The 17985-nt window shown below is 38.3% G+C and overlaps 1 protein-coding gene across 1 annotated transcript in view; it reads left to right on the top strand.

Annotated features, from left to right (window-relative positions):
• The window catches only part of tmtopsa (teleost multiple tissue opsin a), a 56480-nt gene extending 40243 nt beyond the window's left edge, over window positions 1-16237 (top strand). The window contains exons 3-4 of the mRNA XM_053330665.1: window positions 440-673; window positions 15953-16237. Coding sequence (XP_053186640.1) covers window positions 440-673; window positions 15953-16237 — 519 coding nt within the window. The remainder of the gene's footprint in view (window positions 1-439; window positions 674-15952) is intronic.
• Window positions 16238-17985: the final 1748 nt, after the last annotated feature.

Genomic DNA, 17985 nt, shown 5'->3' with positions numbered 1-17985 from the left:
GATGTAATCAAGCAGAAATACCATTTAATTTATGAGATGCTGTGTTTGTCCATGTGTTGATGTAAGCAATGACTGTTTTTATGAGGTCAAAACTTCCAGGTAATTAAATGATCAGTGGTAACAAAGCACTCTCTGTCTGTACTATGCGTCACTTTCTTCTTCCGCTACCTCTGTCTCACTCCTCACTGAGGATGGTGAGATGAGTTTATTTAACCTGTATGTGTTTCCTGCTCCGTCTCAACCTCTCCCTATACTTCAATCTTTCACTTCAAACCATCTGACCTGTATTAATTTTATTTCCTCGACTCCACTCCTCCTTTTCTAACAGCTCTCTCAAAACTCAAAAACCAACACTCGTCATCACAAGATACTGCTAGCTCATTAAAAACGTATTTCTAATCATCCCCTCCTCCTCCTCTTTCTCCCTTGCTATCTCCAGGTGAGTGGGATCAATCCATCGATGAGCAGGAAACGAGAACAGCGCGTGTTATTCATGGTAGTGGTTATGGTGATCTGCTACTTATTGTGCTGGCTGCCATATGGCATCATGGCTCTGGTGGCTACCTTCGGGCCACCGGGGCTGGTCACGCCCGAGGCAAGCATCATCCCCTCAGTCCTGGCCAAGACGAGCACGGTCATCAACCCAGTCATCTATGTCTTCATGAATAAACAGGTGAGGAGGGGGCTGGAGCTGGGGTCAGTGACTTTTATCTTTCGCTGTCAGGGAGTGACAGGCTGAGGTCATCTCACCTACTGAGACCAGTAGTCTCCATTGTTTTCAAGGTAGTTTGATACATTGAAAATGAGTCAGTGTTTTGTATTCCTATCAGATGTTACAACGCTGCCTTTTTGACACTGAATAATCTAAATTATACACTTGTGAGTGAATGATGAATGAGGTGTTTTTTCCCATTTAAATCGAGCTATTTGTTACAGATTTGAGGAAAATTGTTAAAGCTTGTCCAATGCAGTTTTAAGTGAACCTATCTAACCTTCTACCTTGTCCAAGTTGGCATATAAGAGTACCTCAGGCCACATGTGCCTTATTATGAAGTCTTATTATCTTTAGTTATTGTTGTTATGAGTGGCCTGGGACTATTGTTACATTTTATTTGCTCTACTCCTACTGTATATTCTATTCATGAGGACATAAATTAAAACAGACACAATGAGTCCATGTCAAGAGCCCCTCTCAGCTATCCTCATTTCACATTAGGCTGATCACTGCTATCACTGGAACTACAGGGGGAAAAAAAGTGTGATACTTGAGACATAATTTTTGAAGAATAATTTTACATCAAGCTAAAAAAAAACCTTGTGTGGTTGAAAGTTTCAAGGCCATCACGGCTCTAACCACCTCTGTATCAATTGATCACTGGTTATCACACCCAATATGGTGACGTCATGATGTGCTGGAGTGCACCTGTACAACATTACAAAAACTATTTAAAAGGGGCGGTGAGTCACTCTTTAAAGCCCATGTAAACTTGACTTCAAAATTTTATCTAAAAATGCCTCAAAGTGTTTTTTTGATAACATTAAATATTAATTATTAAATAAGCAACGGTGAAAGTTTATGGTGTTATTTATTATGAGTTAGTGTTGCACCATCGCTGATGGCTGACAGTTATCGACCACTGAACCCTCTACCATCATAACATTGTTATTTATAAGATGCCCTCTAACACCCCTAGTCCACACCAACAATGGGGCGCATCCTGCAACACACACACACACATACATAAAGACACACTTATTTAGTATCGATCAAATCTACATGCCAAACAACACCAAGTGGAACACTGGAATTACAAAAAGATTTTTAAAAAATCATCATTTCAGTGTCTGTGCTAGAACATAGAAAACGTATTAACTTATTGTTTATTTATTGCTTGCTTACTTAATGAAGTAGGCTATAGGGAGGAAAAGTAAGGAAAGACAGAGTCAGTAGAACAATGATATCGTTGTCTGTTTGGACATTGTTATAAGCCAATTCGGTAGAAATCACCCAATCCTATTACAAGTTTAAATGTGTATTCCTTCAGGTGGTCATGAAATCAAACCTCATTGGGAGTAAAGTTTATAAGTTTGTTCAGCAATGGCCATTCATTGTATCTACATTTTGTAATTGCCTTTCTATAGTAGTTTTCATTGTTAGTGGCAGACATTCCTGCATAGAATATAGATTGCCTTCCCTCACACACACACACAGACACACACACACACACACACACACACACACACACAGACGGGATACACAGGAAATAATGCATGAATGATGGAAAATTACTTTTTGATGAATTTAATGAACTTGCTGACAGATTGCTTTATCAAAACAAAGTAGGTTTGTTTGTTAGACCAATTGCTCATCTGCTGTATTTATGAAGTAGTTTTAGTTTTAATTTATGAGAAGCTAATTGAGAAAAAATACATTTTTAGGACATTTAAAATTATGTTCACATACAGCTCAAATGCTGCAAAAACATGACAATACATCTGTCACTAGCTGAAGAGAAAATACACTTTTTTTAGGCCAACAAATACTAAAATAGACATTGTGGGCCCTGCTCGTGCTTTTTTGGACGGAGGGCCGGAGAGACAGGAGACAGGATGAAAGCCAACATCAGACATGTTTCATCAGTCAATCATAGTGTTATACCTCTAGTGGCCAACATGCAGACAACCACGTCTGATTATAAACTAGCTGTGTATGTATATATCTTCACACACACACACACACACACACACACACACACACACACACACACACAAAATATATATATACATATAAATTATTGATTAAGGACCAGGGGACACACAAAGCCTTTGTATCCAAATAATTAATCACAGCAGACCTTAAAAGTAGTATCACATTTATCATGCAACTCTTGCTTGTTTGTGTTGTTTAATTTAATCCACGGACTGATGCAAACAAGCATATTTTTGTTGAATCATTCAATTCGAGCCATTTTACTTAGCAATTTCAGGTTCAGCCAAGACAGCACTTAGAGTCCAGAACAATGTTTGAAATTGATCCAAGATTTCCTTTCCTGAAAATTAGATTAGGCTATTTCCAGCAAAGGTCTTTGGTGAATTCATATCAGATTTAATGAGACACATTGCCTAACGAGTGGGTGTCCTCATGCAGTTTTGCCCCAAAAAGGATATGCTTAGAGAGCAAGTATTGTTTAATGGAGAGTTTAGGTTGCTTTAAACTAGGTCTTAATTTCTCAATGTTTTGTATCACAATGATTGATTGTGTTGAAATCACGTGCTTCGCTCTTTGGATACTGTAGTAACAGTTTCGCTGCCAGAGCGATCTACAACAGCTGAGTACAGCAAATGATTCAAACATATCAAAACAGAAACAAGTTACACATCTATTAATATATTTGATTAATTAGCATAACATCCTGGTTTTAATTGCTCATTTCATTTGTTTACTCTGGCTGCAAATGGACAAAAAGCTGACAACTGCCCTAAAGCCCAAGAACTGAAGTTTAAAAAGAAGCATTTCTGGTACTTAAATTAAAGTTTGTTTTTGTTTCCCAGTGAAATATTGGATACATTCACCTCTTTAGGCATCTAAAAATCAGAGAACTCACTCTTTAACTGTTGTCCAATAAACTCTCCTCTAAGCCTACAGCTTGTTAAATGTTTAAACTTTTATTACTTTAAAATGGATCCACTTTAAACCACTGCCTTAAGGGGTCTGTTTACAATAATCTGAATAACTGTAATGTAAAAGCATAAAATCCAGTAAACTGAAATCATAAGGGCCTTAAACCTTTGTAGAACTACATATAAATGAAAATATGTTACATTCAAGCCTTTGCCAGATGAGTTCACACAATGCAGATTAAGTCCATCACTGCTAAGTAAGTCTCTGTTTTTCACAGTACACAGACTTTTTAAATCTCATGTCTGTGCTGTATCAGAATTGAAGGAAGTGCACATCCCTGTGGTGGAAAATAGGCTACAAATAGATAATTACCTCATCTACAATTCCAGAAAATACCTGGAGATGGGAGAAATGAGGGTGGGTCACTGTAAGCAGGCGCTTAAATCGTCAAGTGTTTTTGAAATTACTCGCAATTCCAGTAGGGGGAGACAAATTTACCACACTGTGGCTTTAAGGCAACTCCTGCATCATCACTTAATTTTGAGACCCTGTTTTAAAATCAAGTTTTAAGGTCTTCATTGTTATTTCATTTTATCATCTGCTTACATGGTACATATCCTAAAATGTGCTTAGTTGGTTGTTGTATTCAAGTTAGTTTTGCTTTACTTTCAATCATCTATTAATCATATCCACAGACACTTATGATTATTATTATCATTTATACCAAATAGAAATTCACTACAGTAATTAATTATGTGATGACTTTCAATCCTCAGTGTACATAGAGCTACAGTGTGTTTCTACAGCCACATTACCAGGTGTGTGATTACAGCTGCTATAAAAATATCCACACATCCTACCTCTAACTCCCACAGGATAGTTGACATGAACATTTTTTCAGCAGATTGCATTTGCAGAACTTCCTGTATGACATGAGCGCAACATCAGCATACTTGCCAGCTACCTCATGCTGCAACATTTTAACTAAATTCAAGTTTTAAGCAAAGGGTAGCCAGAGATTAGATATGTGGGGGTATTTTGGATTTAGTCTTGGCTCAGTTTCGGAGGACAGTACAGCTGGTGGATGACAGCTACTGTGTGCATGAAGCTTTCCAGTAAAGAAAAGTGATTGACATTTAAACAGAAACCATGAGCATCACTGAAAAAACAGGAAAATAAAAGATTGAGGATTGAGAAATATGGCCAAACTTTTCTTTTCTTGGTGTTCTCCTCCAAAGGCCTTCATATATATCATGTTTACTGCAGGATTCCTACCACCTAAATTATTAAAGACAAAGTTAATTTACCACTGCAATTATCCAGACATTCATTATTTTTCTGTATTTCCTCACAAAACAGGAGACCAAAATGTTGGACAAAATGTATGAGCTTCCCAAATAAGATTTGAACTTTAGACCTACGGTGTTAGAAAATGATTAATAACACAGATAGAAAGCACTGCAGGGAATTTTTTCCCACCGTTGACTAATGATAACATTACTTTCAAAGACTGAATCAGCCCCCTTAAGACAGTATTCAGTGCCTATTAGGTCTACTGTGATTCAGGATTTGTTTTCCCCCCAATTAATGCACTTTTATTATATGTGATATATAGTAAAAGTAAGACATCTACCCACCAAGATGTAAAATCCTTGTTTCTGTTATTGTTTCTAGTTGTCTTGATTACTGCAGCACTCTACATACCAGCATATCAAAAGCACTGTTTAAAGTAGTCATTGCAAAACTACAGAATGTAGAGAATGCTGCTGCCGGGGGGGTTTAATAAAAGTTAAAATGAGAGATTACTCTTGTTTTATGCGACCTACGTTGGCTCCCTGTATCTTTTAGAATTGATTTTAAAGTCTTTAAGGCACTAAATGGCCTCACCCTCTTGTATATCAAAGACTCTCTATTGTTTTATGATCCTCATCGTCCCCTTAAGATCCTCCACAGCTGCTCTTTTAACTGTTCCCAAGGTGGCCACTAAAACCTGCTGCTGCTTTTTAGCCATTACACCTCAAAAATACGGAACAGACTGCCTTTTAATGTTAAACCTGCTGACTCAGTGGACAGTTTTAGACGACTATTCAAAACCTCATCTTTTTAATAGAGCCTATAACTAACAACTGTCTGCTTTAATCCTTTATGATTTTCTCTAATTTCATGTAACTGTGCACATAGAAGCTTATAAATAGCAACATTATTTTTTCACATTTTCTTGTGTATTTTTAAACTTGTGTTTCTGGTGTCTTGTTCTTGCTGCTCGGTTGTAAAGCATATCCTGTGCATGAAAGGCGCTATATGAATAAAGTGTATTCATTCATGCTGTACTGTATAGTCCTTTGAAGGTTAAAGTCTACATAAAGTCCACGTTCTTTATACTTTCTTATAAAGTTGCTCTCTCGAGTAAATCTCTTTGTGCCAAACAATAAATCCAGACTTAAATTCGAAGATTTATGATTTTCCTCTCCACTGGGGCACACTGATAAAACTTTTTTTCCACAATGTGATCTTTATCATCTCATTCCGCTCTATTATATGAAGCACAAAATGCTATGTAAGGTTTTAAAAAAATATTCCCAGCAGATTCATTCCGTTGGATTTCATGTTCCATATAGAGAATTATACAGTGCTGTATATTGGAGAGCAAATCTTATCAGCTTCCAAAGTCACTCAGGTGTAATATCTTGTGTTGAAGTTTAAACTTTCCTCACCGAGTTACTGTCAAGTTATTTTATTGTGAGGTTTTCCAGCAAAAATAACACTCTGTTCCAGATGTTGTTGTCACATGGAGGTACAAAAGCCTCCATCTTTCTTCTGTATGTTTCTATCTCACACACCCTTCCTACTCACGCCCCGCTGCTGTCACCACAGCTACATGACCTTCCAGCCACGTTATAGCTCACACATCACCCACCTTATGACAGCCTGCAAGACAGAGAAAGAGAACGTGGGAGAACGAGGGACACCAAATGTCCTGTATGTCATTTTCAGTCTTCAATTCCTCCCAGCCCGTTACTATGGAAACTGTGAGTTGAGGCGAGTTGAAGACTAAAAATGCTGTACAGATTCAAGTAGCAGCTGGTGTGTGTGTTTGTCCCATCGACCATCAACAGCACTTGCAGCTGAGACGCCTGAGGTGGATGTCAGGAAAGTTCTTGAGAAAAACCCTGGAATTGTGGGTAAGTTTGGACTGAATCTGCTTTTCTTTTTTTTTCTCTCATGACACTTTATTGTTCAACTTAATTTGTAACGTATGGATTATTACAGCCACAGGCTTCTGTTCATTTCAACATCATTATTTTGGATGGATCTTGAAGTTAATGGAGCAGTGTCTGTCAGGGCCTCCTGTGCTTTAGAAGAGCCCCTTCAGAGAAGAAACATTATATATACAAAGACTAGACTAAATAAATGTAAAGTAGATGCAAAAGGAGTTAATGTTATCTTTTCCTGCAGAGAGGAAATATTATATATAAAAAGACTAGAAGAATAAATGTAAAGTCGATGCAAGATGACTTAAAGTTATCTTTTGCAACAGTAGAAAGTAAGGTTAGTAAAGTTACCAACTACAAACAATACAGCTAAGGTCCTAGTTAGGTCACTGACCGGTTTTGCCAAGCTCCTCCCCACTTAACTGTTGTTATGCCTGGCACGCTTTCCATTACATATGGCACATACAGGTATGTAGTTTACAGTGATAACAGGGACATATTTTACTGTTAGAAATTCTTCACGACTTTCCAGCATTCCATGACTAGCAAGAAACCTTCACTATTAAAGGGATTTGAAAATACGGCAACATACATGATATCCCGCTAAAAGACTGAGGCTACACAGCTACATGTCCCTGGTCATGAGTACACATGACCGTCAGCTGATGATTCATGTAGATAGAAGATGAGTGAATCACTTCACTTTAAAGAAATGAGGAAAAAGCATTGTTCTTATACTGCTAAAAAGTCCCAGAATTATTTGTATGATAAGGACAATCTGAAACCAGATTAGACTCTTATCTCGTTGGTTAGATGATTAGTTGACATACCTGGACAAGGAAGACAGAGGGTAGATTTATGCTTTATTCTTGATATTTTCAAACTGTGTTTCACTTTTACCTAAGAGCTTTTAGGATGAGGACTAACTGATGTGTCTCTAGAGTGTGCACTTTCCCAAATCCACTAAAGAGCAGCATGTTACCCTACACTCTGATATAGTGGTATACAGGGCAGGCTTCCACAGAGGGATCTGTTATAGTAAAAAGGGCTTCTGCAGTACCTCTGCAGTAAAGTTAACCAGACGTGCTGCTTTTAGCAGCTTATGCCAGAGCAGATAAACACACCTTGTTTAATCAATAACTTACACCTTTGCTCTTGAGCTCTTAGCTTTGGAAAGGCTAAAAAAATTCAACCACCCTCCAAAAACTTCAAATGCCAAATCTCTCTCTTATTTACTACAGGCACACTGCTTCAACAAAGAGAAATCCAAAGCTTGACAGGCCTGTCGTTTCAAGTTAAAGCTGCTAAGATATGACTGGACAAACGCTTTTCGGGGGAGATGTCAGTTGTTAAGCTAACTTGTTAAGACCATTTTTAAAGCAACACCAGCCAACTAGCAGACCTTCAAAAATACCAAATTACCTGTGTACGTTATTACAAATGACTCTATACTTACTTACGGGGGAGGAGGAACAGTCTCATAAATTATAAAACTATATGTCAAACAAACTGACAGACGGCATGATTTCAACATCTTACAATTCTACTGCTGTGAACTGCATCATCATGGCTGACAGTTTGACAGGCTCTGTGATTTTCTACGTGATCTCCATCATCACTTGTTCAATAATTGAGTTGTAATGAGATTTTTTATGATCGGTAGGAGACCTGAAAGCAAGGGATGGTACACCTGATGTATATCCAGGTAGGGTCTTCTATCTCTTCTGCAGCCATACTTTCAGGACATGCTCATAATTTGTCAAATCTGTCCTACAACAACAGTCAGGTACCCAAATGAACACTGAAAGAGGTGTATGAAGTGGATATCTGTCACATTTACAGTCAAGTTGCCTCTCAGTGTTTCCCCATTGAGCTGTGGTGGAAGTATAGTATCAGAATGAGGGACTCTGGCACTAAAACATGAGGATTGATTATGGCAAGACGACCCTGTTTCAATGTTTATTCGGGCAACTCATTGTGAAGCTGTCCTTTAAATGAAGATCTTTTAAGTTAGTTCATCAAACTCAATCAGTGGTCGACACTAGAGCTGTCTCTATCAAGAAGCACCCAGATTGACATATTAAATAAAAGTTTCAATATTAAATGACATGGGAGACAAAGGTTTTACAGATCATGATGCAGATATATTCAATAACTGGTCAAGGAAGTCACATTTATTAATAGCTGATTACTGTTGCTCTTCTTATCTGATCAGCACTTTATTTCACTTCATGGTAATAATTATGTTTTTTCATGCTAAACTCAGTTGGGACACATTTGACTGCAGTTTATAAACTAGTTTACAGAAATGTAATCATCATTTGACCTACATGAGAAATGCAATTGTGATATGATTTTAGGAGCCTTAAGGCTGACTTACCGCATACTTATTGTGTACTATATTATCTTTATGTGATCATCTTTTTAATTGTGAAATTTCAATAGCGCCTTTCTTCAATCCACCCCTTCAGCATAATACTTAATACTATGTATGACCCCATTGTCTGTATAGTTACACTGCTTCCATGCTTTCTTTACATTCCTCTATTGTTTGAGCAAGCATGGCATCATTAGTACAAACGTCTTAAATCAGATGGTTAGCATGAGTGGCTCTGTTAACGAGGCATAGCAGTCACATTATGCAAAATGAACTACGCTTACTGCTTCATTTCCCAATGAAGATCCAAAGTAGAGCCAAGTTATATTTACAGTGCCTACATTACACTACACTCAGTGTATGCTTACTGTTATAGTTACATGTAAGCATAATGCATCTGAAAAAGTTGTGGTAGGAAAGAGTGTTGGTAAAACATTGCTGCATTGTCAAGTACCAACGTTTAGTGTAGGCTCTGGTTTCTGTTTGGTTGCTAGTGAACAGCATAATATCACTCCACAGGACAGCCACTTCAAACATGATCTTACTCAGAATACAGTGTTAAGGCAAGTGACAGATCTATTAGGAAACATTAAGTTAATGGCACTCCACATCATGGAAATGAGATGTTGCAGGATATCTAAAAATTGTGAGACTTGGAACTTCCAGCTACTGATTGCAGTATGAGGAAATGATTGATGCACACAATATAAACACAGCACAGCCTTTGTTGAATTGATAATGTGCCAGGAAATCCCGAGAGGAAATCAGATGATTGTCATTCTGCTCACGTGTTCCTGTGTGACAGTCATTATTTTCCCAGACGAGAGCTCTCAGATCTATTTGTTTTTATATTACATTCTATGGTCTGCAGGATACTTTACATCAGTGAGCAGGTTATTGGATCAAATTAAGTCATGCAATTGTCAAATGACAAAGTGAGTTATCTGGTGATCCAGCGAAAAAGAAACTTAATGCTTCCTGCCGCTGACTCACCTCATTTAGATTCCTTAAACTGATTAACTGTTGTGTACTGTAGTGACTGTCAGCGATTAAACTCTTCTCAAACAGTCGTGAGAAAGCTGAAAAAGTTTGTGATTTTAGTGTCACAAAAAAAACCTTAGTTAAAGAAGAAGGCTCAGTTCATTTTTGCATCCAGCTCTGCAATGTGGTAATGCAAGTAAGACTCTCTACCTCATATTTTTTGGATTATGTTAAAGTGAGCTGGCCTTTTACACAACAAACGAAACCGGTGCCTCGTCTAGCCGAGCCAACGTGTGAGAAATGCTAATGAAACTCTTTGTGCATGGTAAGGTTTAAAAGGGAAAAATAACAGCTCTGAGCAGACATTCCCAGCCTTGAAAAATAGATGAAGGCCTTATAGTCTGAGATGATTCCTGACATCTGACCGTATTGTCATCTTCCCCCCCGTCGAGCATCAGACCAGATCATATAAGCATCACCTAAACCTGATGTGACCACTCCAAGATGGCCCTCCCAGAGTCACCCCAAACCTCGCTCTCTAGAATACTCTGTCAGGGCATCTGACTCCTTCCATCCCCCTGTCATGCTTTATCTATTTATCTGTCAATGCCTTCACCTTTCTCTCAACCTTAGCCCTAACGCCTGTGTCTTAACTGACATCATCCTCTACCATGTGTGTGCGTTCTCTTTATCTCCCTCTCTACCATCTTTCTAGTCATCTTCTGTGTTTTTTGGACAGATATAGGGAGCAGGGACTGTGCATCAGCACCACAGAGAGGTGTCAATCGTCATATTTCTTTACATCTGGCTGGCCTTCATTCATGGATGACCTATAGGTTATGGACTGACTGAGGGGATGAATGTATTGCTTATACTGTTACACACATTGTGAGGAGAATGTGTGCTTATATCCTGAGGTATTTCTTTCTCTCTCAGTCTCTCTGTGTCCATCTTTTCACACCCAGCAAGCATTTGACGGGCTGTGATGTGTGGGAGAAGTTCAATGTCATGTCACATGACCACAAAATTCTCTTGAGATGAGTTCATGGTGTGGTAAAAGAAAAAAAGATCACGTCTCAACAGTTTTGAGTAATGCTTTAAACTGAAAGTGACTTAGGTTTCCATTTAAAGGATGAAGCTGGTGATATCAGTTCGAAGTGAAGATGTCAATCTTTAAAACATGGTCATATACACATACTTTTTTTTTTTTAATTCTCGTTTTAAACTTAACTTATTTACATTCTTACATATTGTTCAGGTTAAATTTGACCCATTACATTACAGTACATTTTAGAGCTGTAAAAACACCCACAATGTTGTTGTCGCAGACTCAAAATGAACTACCATGTCCATGTTACCTGTAACCAGTACAACAATGTGGCTCATTAATGTGGTTTTAATTACAAAAAATCAATAAAGATCTATGGCACAAAGTAATAAGATACAGTATATCAGGCTTTGTCTATGTAGGCATTACTAGTTAGTAGGATCGATTAGTTGTTGGTCTTGGTCTTTTCATGGGTTTTGTTGGCAATAAGAACAGTAGGCTATATATTACCTCATACAGTACATGAATTGACGTCTCAACTCATTTCTTATTACTTACAACAGTCAATTTACAACTTATTACTACTTACTTTTATTACTGTCTTTTGATCAACCTTTTATCTTGCTTTCTCTTAATATGTTAATTCTGTATATATCATTTTGTTCACAGTTGACATGCTATGCTATGTGTGCATTTGATTTGTATGGTATCCTCACGTTAACAAGACAGGCTGTGAAAGAGTTTCGTCACATTTTGTGCTCATGAGAAAATGTAGTAGACTATAAGTATACATAAAACTCAGGAAGTATACTAAGTATACTACGTTTACTCAAGAGTGGCATTCAGAGCCCACATTAACAGGAGCTTGGGAAGAGGACATGAAAATAGGCTAAATTGTGATCTGTGTGTTGTCAGTATGTCTCTCTGTGCACGGACGTGGTTGAAAGTGCCTGGAATTTCAAGTATAGCCAAATACCCTGAATGAATTGTTATGCTTTCAACCTGCTGCCGGGGTGCTCAATTATTCAGAACCTTCCTATCTGTCCATCAGCCAGACTACATACCTGGACTTTGAGCTGGGTAACACAGGGGCTCTGTGTTGTGCGGAGGTTGGTATAAAACAGGAAGATCTGCATGAAATCACAATCCTCAGACATCCAGGTCTGTTTCACGGATTGAAAAATGTATTCAGGGGTCCATTCACTATTTATTAAACCCTGGCAGATAGAGTATACATTTCAATGCCTTCCCTCTGTACCTTTGAGGCTGCCTGTACCTCCTTTCAAAAAAATATATTTTGATGTGTTTTGACTTTTGATGCAGGTTAGAATATAGCTTTTGTAGAGACCTGTACTGGTTTATGTAGAATCACTGAAACTATGGTATCAATTTGAGGTAATGTGTTTATGGAAATAACCAAGTTGCCACTGATTGCCCATCATTTTTGCTCAAGTACTAATCTTAGCTTTAGAAAACTAGCAACCCTCATGAAAAACTACTGAATCACTACTCTTCAATATCTACACAAAACCTTTCATTTCAACTACCTGATGTGTAGCAAACTGTAGTGATTTATGCAGTAATTTCAGTAGTAAGCAATAGAGTTTTGGGACATATGCCTACTGATAATCAATACATAATGACTACATGTATTTAAATCCCTGCATGATTATTACTTAATTACTAGTGTCTCACCAATCAGCTTTTGGGATATTACTACATAAAAACTACTCATTCCTTAACATTGATTATCAAATTACTACACTATGCCTACACATTTAGTTATTATGTTATTCCTGTTTGCTAATAGACTTGTGCTCAATTATCAACAGTGAATGGATTCATTTAATTCTGCACAATGTTTAAACCTGAGGAAAAATGACAAGTGGTCAATGGAAACAGAGTTTGAGATGTATGTTGAAGGCAGGTGTGAATGGATCCTGATCAAACACAATCTGGGTCCTAAATCACTAAACTATGCAAGAGACACAATATTAGCTTTTGATTAAGCTTGTGATTGATTTCTAAAGGCTGCAGGTTTTAAACTTGTCCATTTAATTAGATGTAGGAAGATGTCCATCATGTCACACACAGTGGTTATCATCATACTTCTCACTAATTTATGAGCAATAATAAGGGTACAAATTGAAGGTTACTTGAAGCCCTTTTTCTATCAGTACAGGTGGAACCCAGCAAGCACTGTGGACTCACACTCTCCTCTGCATGTTGGCCCTCTAGCAGAAATAAGGGCAAGTACCAGTGCCTCATTGATATACAACAGCTTGAATGAAGTCAAGTCCAGTTAAGAGCACTGAGAAACAGCTAGAACATTGGTGGACATAGTGCTGATGGCCTTTACTTCCTACCTTGTTAAGAAAAAAAAAAAAAAGATTTACCAAGCGATGGCTGTGACTGACCACATTTCTCCCACAGAAGCACACATATGGGGAAAGAAATTGCTGATAGATACATAACAAGTAGAATGTGACAGGCCACAATAGGTTTGTGGTAAGAGAGCAGTGGCTCTAATGAGCAGGTCAATGAGGTTAAACCCCACACCACTGCTAGACAAAGCACACATGGTCTGAATGGTACACACTACAGACCACAACCCTATGTTCACCAGTCAGTCACAAGACAAGACATCCCCACCAAGAATGGCATTCTCCTGTGACAGAGTCGCCCACAACTAATGGACGGGTCAAGATGGTGCTATCCTCAGCTGAATGAAGGAGCTACTTGACTATCCACAAATCAGAAGACCTCAGGTGTTTTTCCGTGCCAGTGAATTTGTCACAGGTCATATATCCAATGCTGTAGTACAGTCACCAGGAGCACCCTAAACAATGCAGGGAGTGAACAGGGTCCTGGACCTAAAATGCCAGTTTTTCCATGTTCTGCTTGTTGATCTACAGTGCCATTCTCAGCCTGAATAAGACCAACTTTTCTCATCAGAAGTTGAAGTGGAGTTGCCCGTTTTAATTGGCTGATGAAATGCAGCAGGACTCTGATCTTTGCTTCCTATTTCAGAAGTTTAATACAATCCTACGCAAAGTGGCAAAAAGGGCCTCTTCTTCTCTCCCTCTACAGCCTCTTGGGAGAGGCAGACAAAGAAGGACATCTAAGAGGTTATATCTAGCCACAGCCGCCTCGGAATAGGTGGAAGAACCATGTAGACACTAATAACTACTGCCACTTTCTGAGTGACCACAGGGAAGTTATTAAGAAGAGAGAACATGAGAGCTTTTCAGTGCAGTCTCTTTAACAAACACTACTGGTCAACACTGTATAGAAGGTTAGATGGCGTAGGAGTATGTCACACAGTATTGATGGTATTCGAGTGCCAGGGAAGTGGTGGTATAAAGGTTAGAAAAGAAGACTGGTTTGTTTTCTGGAGTGTTCGCTGCTCTCTAAGGTTCTTGCTCTCCAATGTGGAGAGGATATGTTTGCACACAGAAACTAGTCAAAAAGCCTGCTTTTCAAATCTGAAAGAGCTGCACTTACTCCTCCCTTATTACCATCTTGAGCAAGACCTTTAATACTCGAACTACTCACAATGGAGCTGTTGAGGGGGCAACACAGCAAACAGTTGTGCTGGGCATCTTCTTGGTATGAAACTATGCGAGTTTGAAGGGATTTTCTCCCGTGACTGCAGTAAGACAGTAGGTCTCAATGATCTTTTGTCTTCCCTATAGGTCAGTTATTGTCTTTCAGACATTTTGCTTCTTCTACAATAACAGTTTTTTGCATTTTACTTAGATGGTACAGCTTTTGGGAATGATTCAGTGGGTCTACAATCTGCCACTTGGTAATTTCCACTTTGGCAAGCAGTCTGCTTCCTGTTTTGACTCACAGAGGTGTGCAAGGCAAAAAGAAAAAAGCATATCTGGGGCCATAATGAGCAAAATGCAAATTAACCCTAAAAGAAGAGAATAAAACTATTTATTGGGAGCTAAACCGTGTGCAGACCTCACTCCTTTGTACCGTGCAATTTTTTTGACTTGTACCTGAATAATTTACCTGGATGTGCACACACTTGGTCCCTTTTCAAAATGCAAATTGAACCAATATTCTCTGTCTTAATTCATAAAGTTTCACTATGAAAATTATTAAGCTCATTGTGGAAAAGTTCAGGGGCTGAGAAGAAAATAACAGATTTGGCGAAAACATGGGATTGGCAGTCTTCCATCTCTACCTCTGTCACCCTCAAATTGCCACTCTTCATAGGAGCAAAAGCACTTATGCAGTTATTGTTCCCACTCATGACTGAAAATGTAATTAGTTAAAGATTCAACATAATTTGAAAACGTTACATATAATTGGTGTCCCTCAGCATATTGTTCCACATGAAAATGCTGAAGACACAATGACCCAAATGACGAGGGCAGTGTCATGAGGAGCAGGAGGAGGGCTAGGAGAGAGAAAGGGAGTCCAATCACTCATAATTATTTGTAATTACCCCAAATGTTCAGTAGAGAAAAAGAGTTAGAGAGAGATGGGAAAAATTATGAGGCAAATTAATTTCTTATTTCAAGAAAAATTAGATGATATCTGTAATGGATGTAGCAGTCATATTTATTGCATTCAGACAAGGTCAAGGAACCGATTACAGCATTACTCTTCTTGTGAAGTCTTTTCTATGTCATCATCTTCTCTAATTTTGCAGTACAATAGGTTTCTGATCACATGCCTGTGTTGTATGCTTGCCCCAGTTTTACAGATGTTTCCAAGCGCTGCTGCACTGCGAGGCTCCTCGACGAGGCTCAAGCTTAAAGAGCTCTTCCAAAGTTGCCACCAAGGCCGTGAGGGGTGGGGCAGCCACTGGTCCCCGCCGTACCAACGACTTCCTATTCATGGTAGCTTCCCTGGGTCAACCAGCAACCACAGTGCCCCAACTGGGACCACCCTTTGAACCCACGATTGATGTCACCAAAGCCCCATCTTCAGACATCAACAAACCAGTTGTAGTATCACTAGTGGCCCACTTTGATGAGTGATGATAAGCGATAACCATGAAATCCCAAAGTCCCCAGCCAGGAAGGCATTAATTATGAGAGAGATAGTATTACTGAGGTTGGGAGAGCTACAGTCTGCCAGTCCAGGTGGATTTAACGCAGCTGTTGCATCATCTCTGCCATGGTTACTAGACATGATGGACCTGAACAAAGGGAAATCTTGGACTGCCTCTGGACAATATGAGCAGAACTAAGAGGGAGTAAACCTGCAGAGGCAGGCAGTCTGTGTTTCTCTGCACAAGAAAAACGTATATATATCTGTCAGGCAAGAAGGAACATTTTAAGGATGAGAAAGCACTGTCAGACTATAGTGGTAACAGAGGAGAAATCGAAGGTATCATTCATTTTGTGTAATATCTAAGGTTTGGTAAGATGTTCACTCATAAAATGTCAGAACAGAAATTTGTTCAGTGCAGAAAGAGGGATAAGATGTATTTTTGTATTGATTGGTTATGACTGTAAACCATTTGTATACTACAAAGTCAAGAGCATTTTTAAGTCTTTCCTAAGGTAGACAATATTTTAAAAAAATACACAAGAAAACACAGTAATAAGAATGTACTCTTAATGATTTAATGATAAAATATCTTTTGATCTTTTATTCCCCGTCAGTAATGCTTATTAAATTCATTACTTAACATTTTAAAATGATGCATACATGGTTTTTCAACTAAGTGGTTTAATAAGTGGTTTGTTGTACATGTAGCATTGCTAGCATGCTAGCAGCATTTATGTTTTTTGTAATAAATAGTGACTTTAAGGTCACAGAGATAGGTGCATGTTGGAGAGTTACCGTATAGTTCCTTCAGTAAGGACTGTGCATGTACACTGAGTATAATATGCAAATTGGTTCAGAGAAATGCAGTAATGAGAAATTGTTCAATTTTTCAGTCGTGTTTGGTAATGTTCAGTGAATAGCACTGATGCTGATACACAGTGTAGTCCAAAAAATCCTGAGAATGTACTCTCCTCCTGAGATGATTTAGTTTTTTCATAGTTTTTAATGAGATATTTCCACATATACTGTATACACAGCATACAGCTGGAAGATCAAACTTTTTGGCTGTGCTAGGCTTGGTCAAACCCAAACTTCAGGGTACCCTGCACATAGTTGGGGTCACAAGCCCCCTGATGTAACAGTCATGTTCAAACATCCATTAACTATTACCAGTCCAATGCCTTGCTCATGAGTACACAATCTGTAGTGCACAATCTCATAATTTGCACAATATTTAAACAATTTACTTCCTCAGAAATCTTTCTACTGTGTTTAGCAGTTTTTAAATGATTGGCTTAATCACAGAAAATGTACAGATTCTACAATGTTTTCCAGAATATGATAAGGCCACAAAAATGTTATAGGTGGAGTAAGTTTGTTCTGTATATATAGTTTGCCATGTGCTTGTCTGCATCTTGTTCCAATTTTTAGATACATGATTGACACTTTTTTTCTTCTTGCAATACAAAGATAATCGTGGGGTCTCTGAGAGCAGTGCATCTATACTGTGTTGTCAGTGAATGTCTAATCTATCAGTGGTTTGGTACTTGCACTACTGGATATGATTACAGTGTGTAATTTTTGTAATTCACTTCTAGCACACTATCTGTTTTTGTATGTGCCGTCAAGATCTTGTATACATCAACAAACAGTACGTGAGTTGATACCAAAGCTAAAGAAATTTCAATATATTTTGAGGGTTGCTGTCCAATAAAGGTTTTGTTTACAACAT

The sequence above is a fragment of the Scomber japonicus genome, chromosome 12 (assembly GCF_027409825.1).
Source record: "Scomber japonicus isolate fScoJap1 chromosome 12, fScoJap1.pri, whole genome shotgun sequence".
Lineage (NCBI taxonomy): Eukaryota > Metazoa > Chordata > Actinopteri > Scombriformes > Scombridae > Scomber > Scomber japonicus.
The sequence above is the reverse complement of the archived record's forward strand: the minus strand, read 5'-3'. Positions and strand labels throughout refer to the sequence as shown.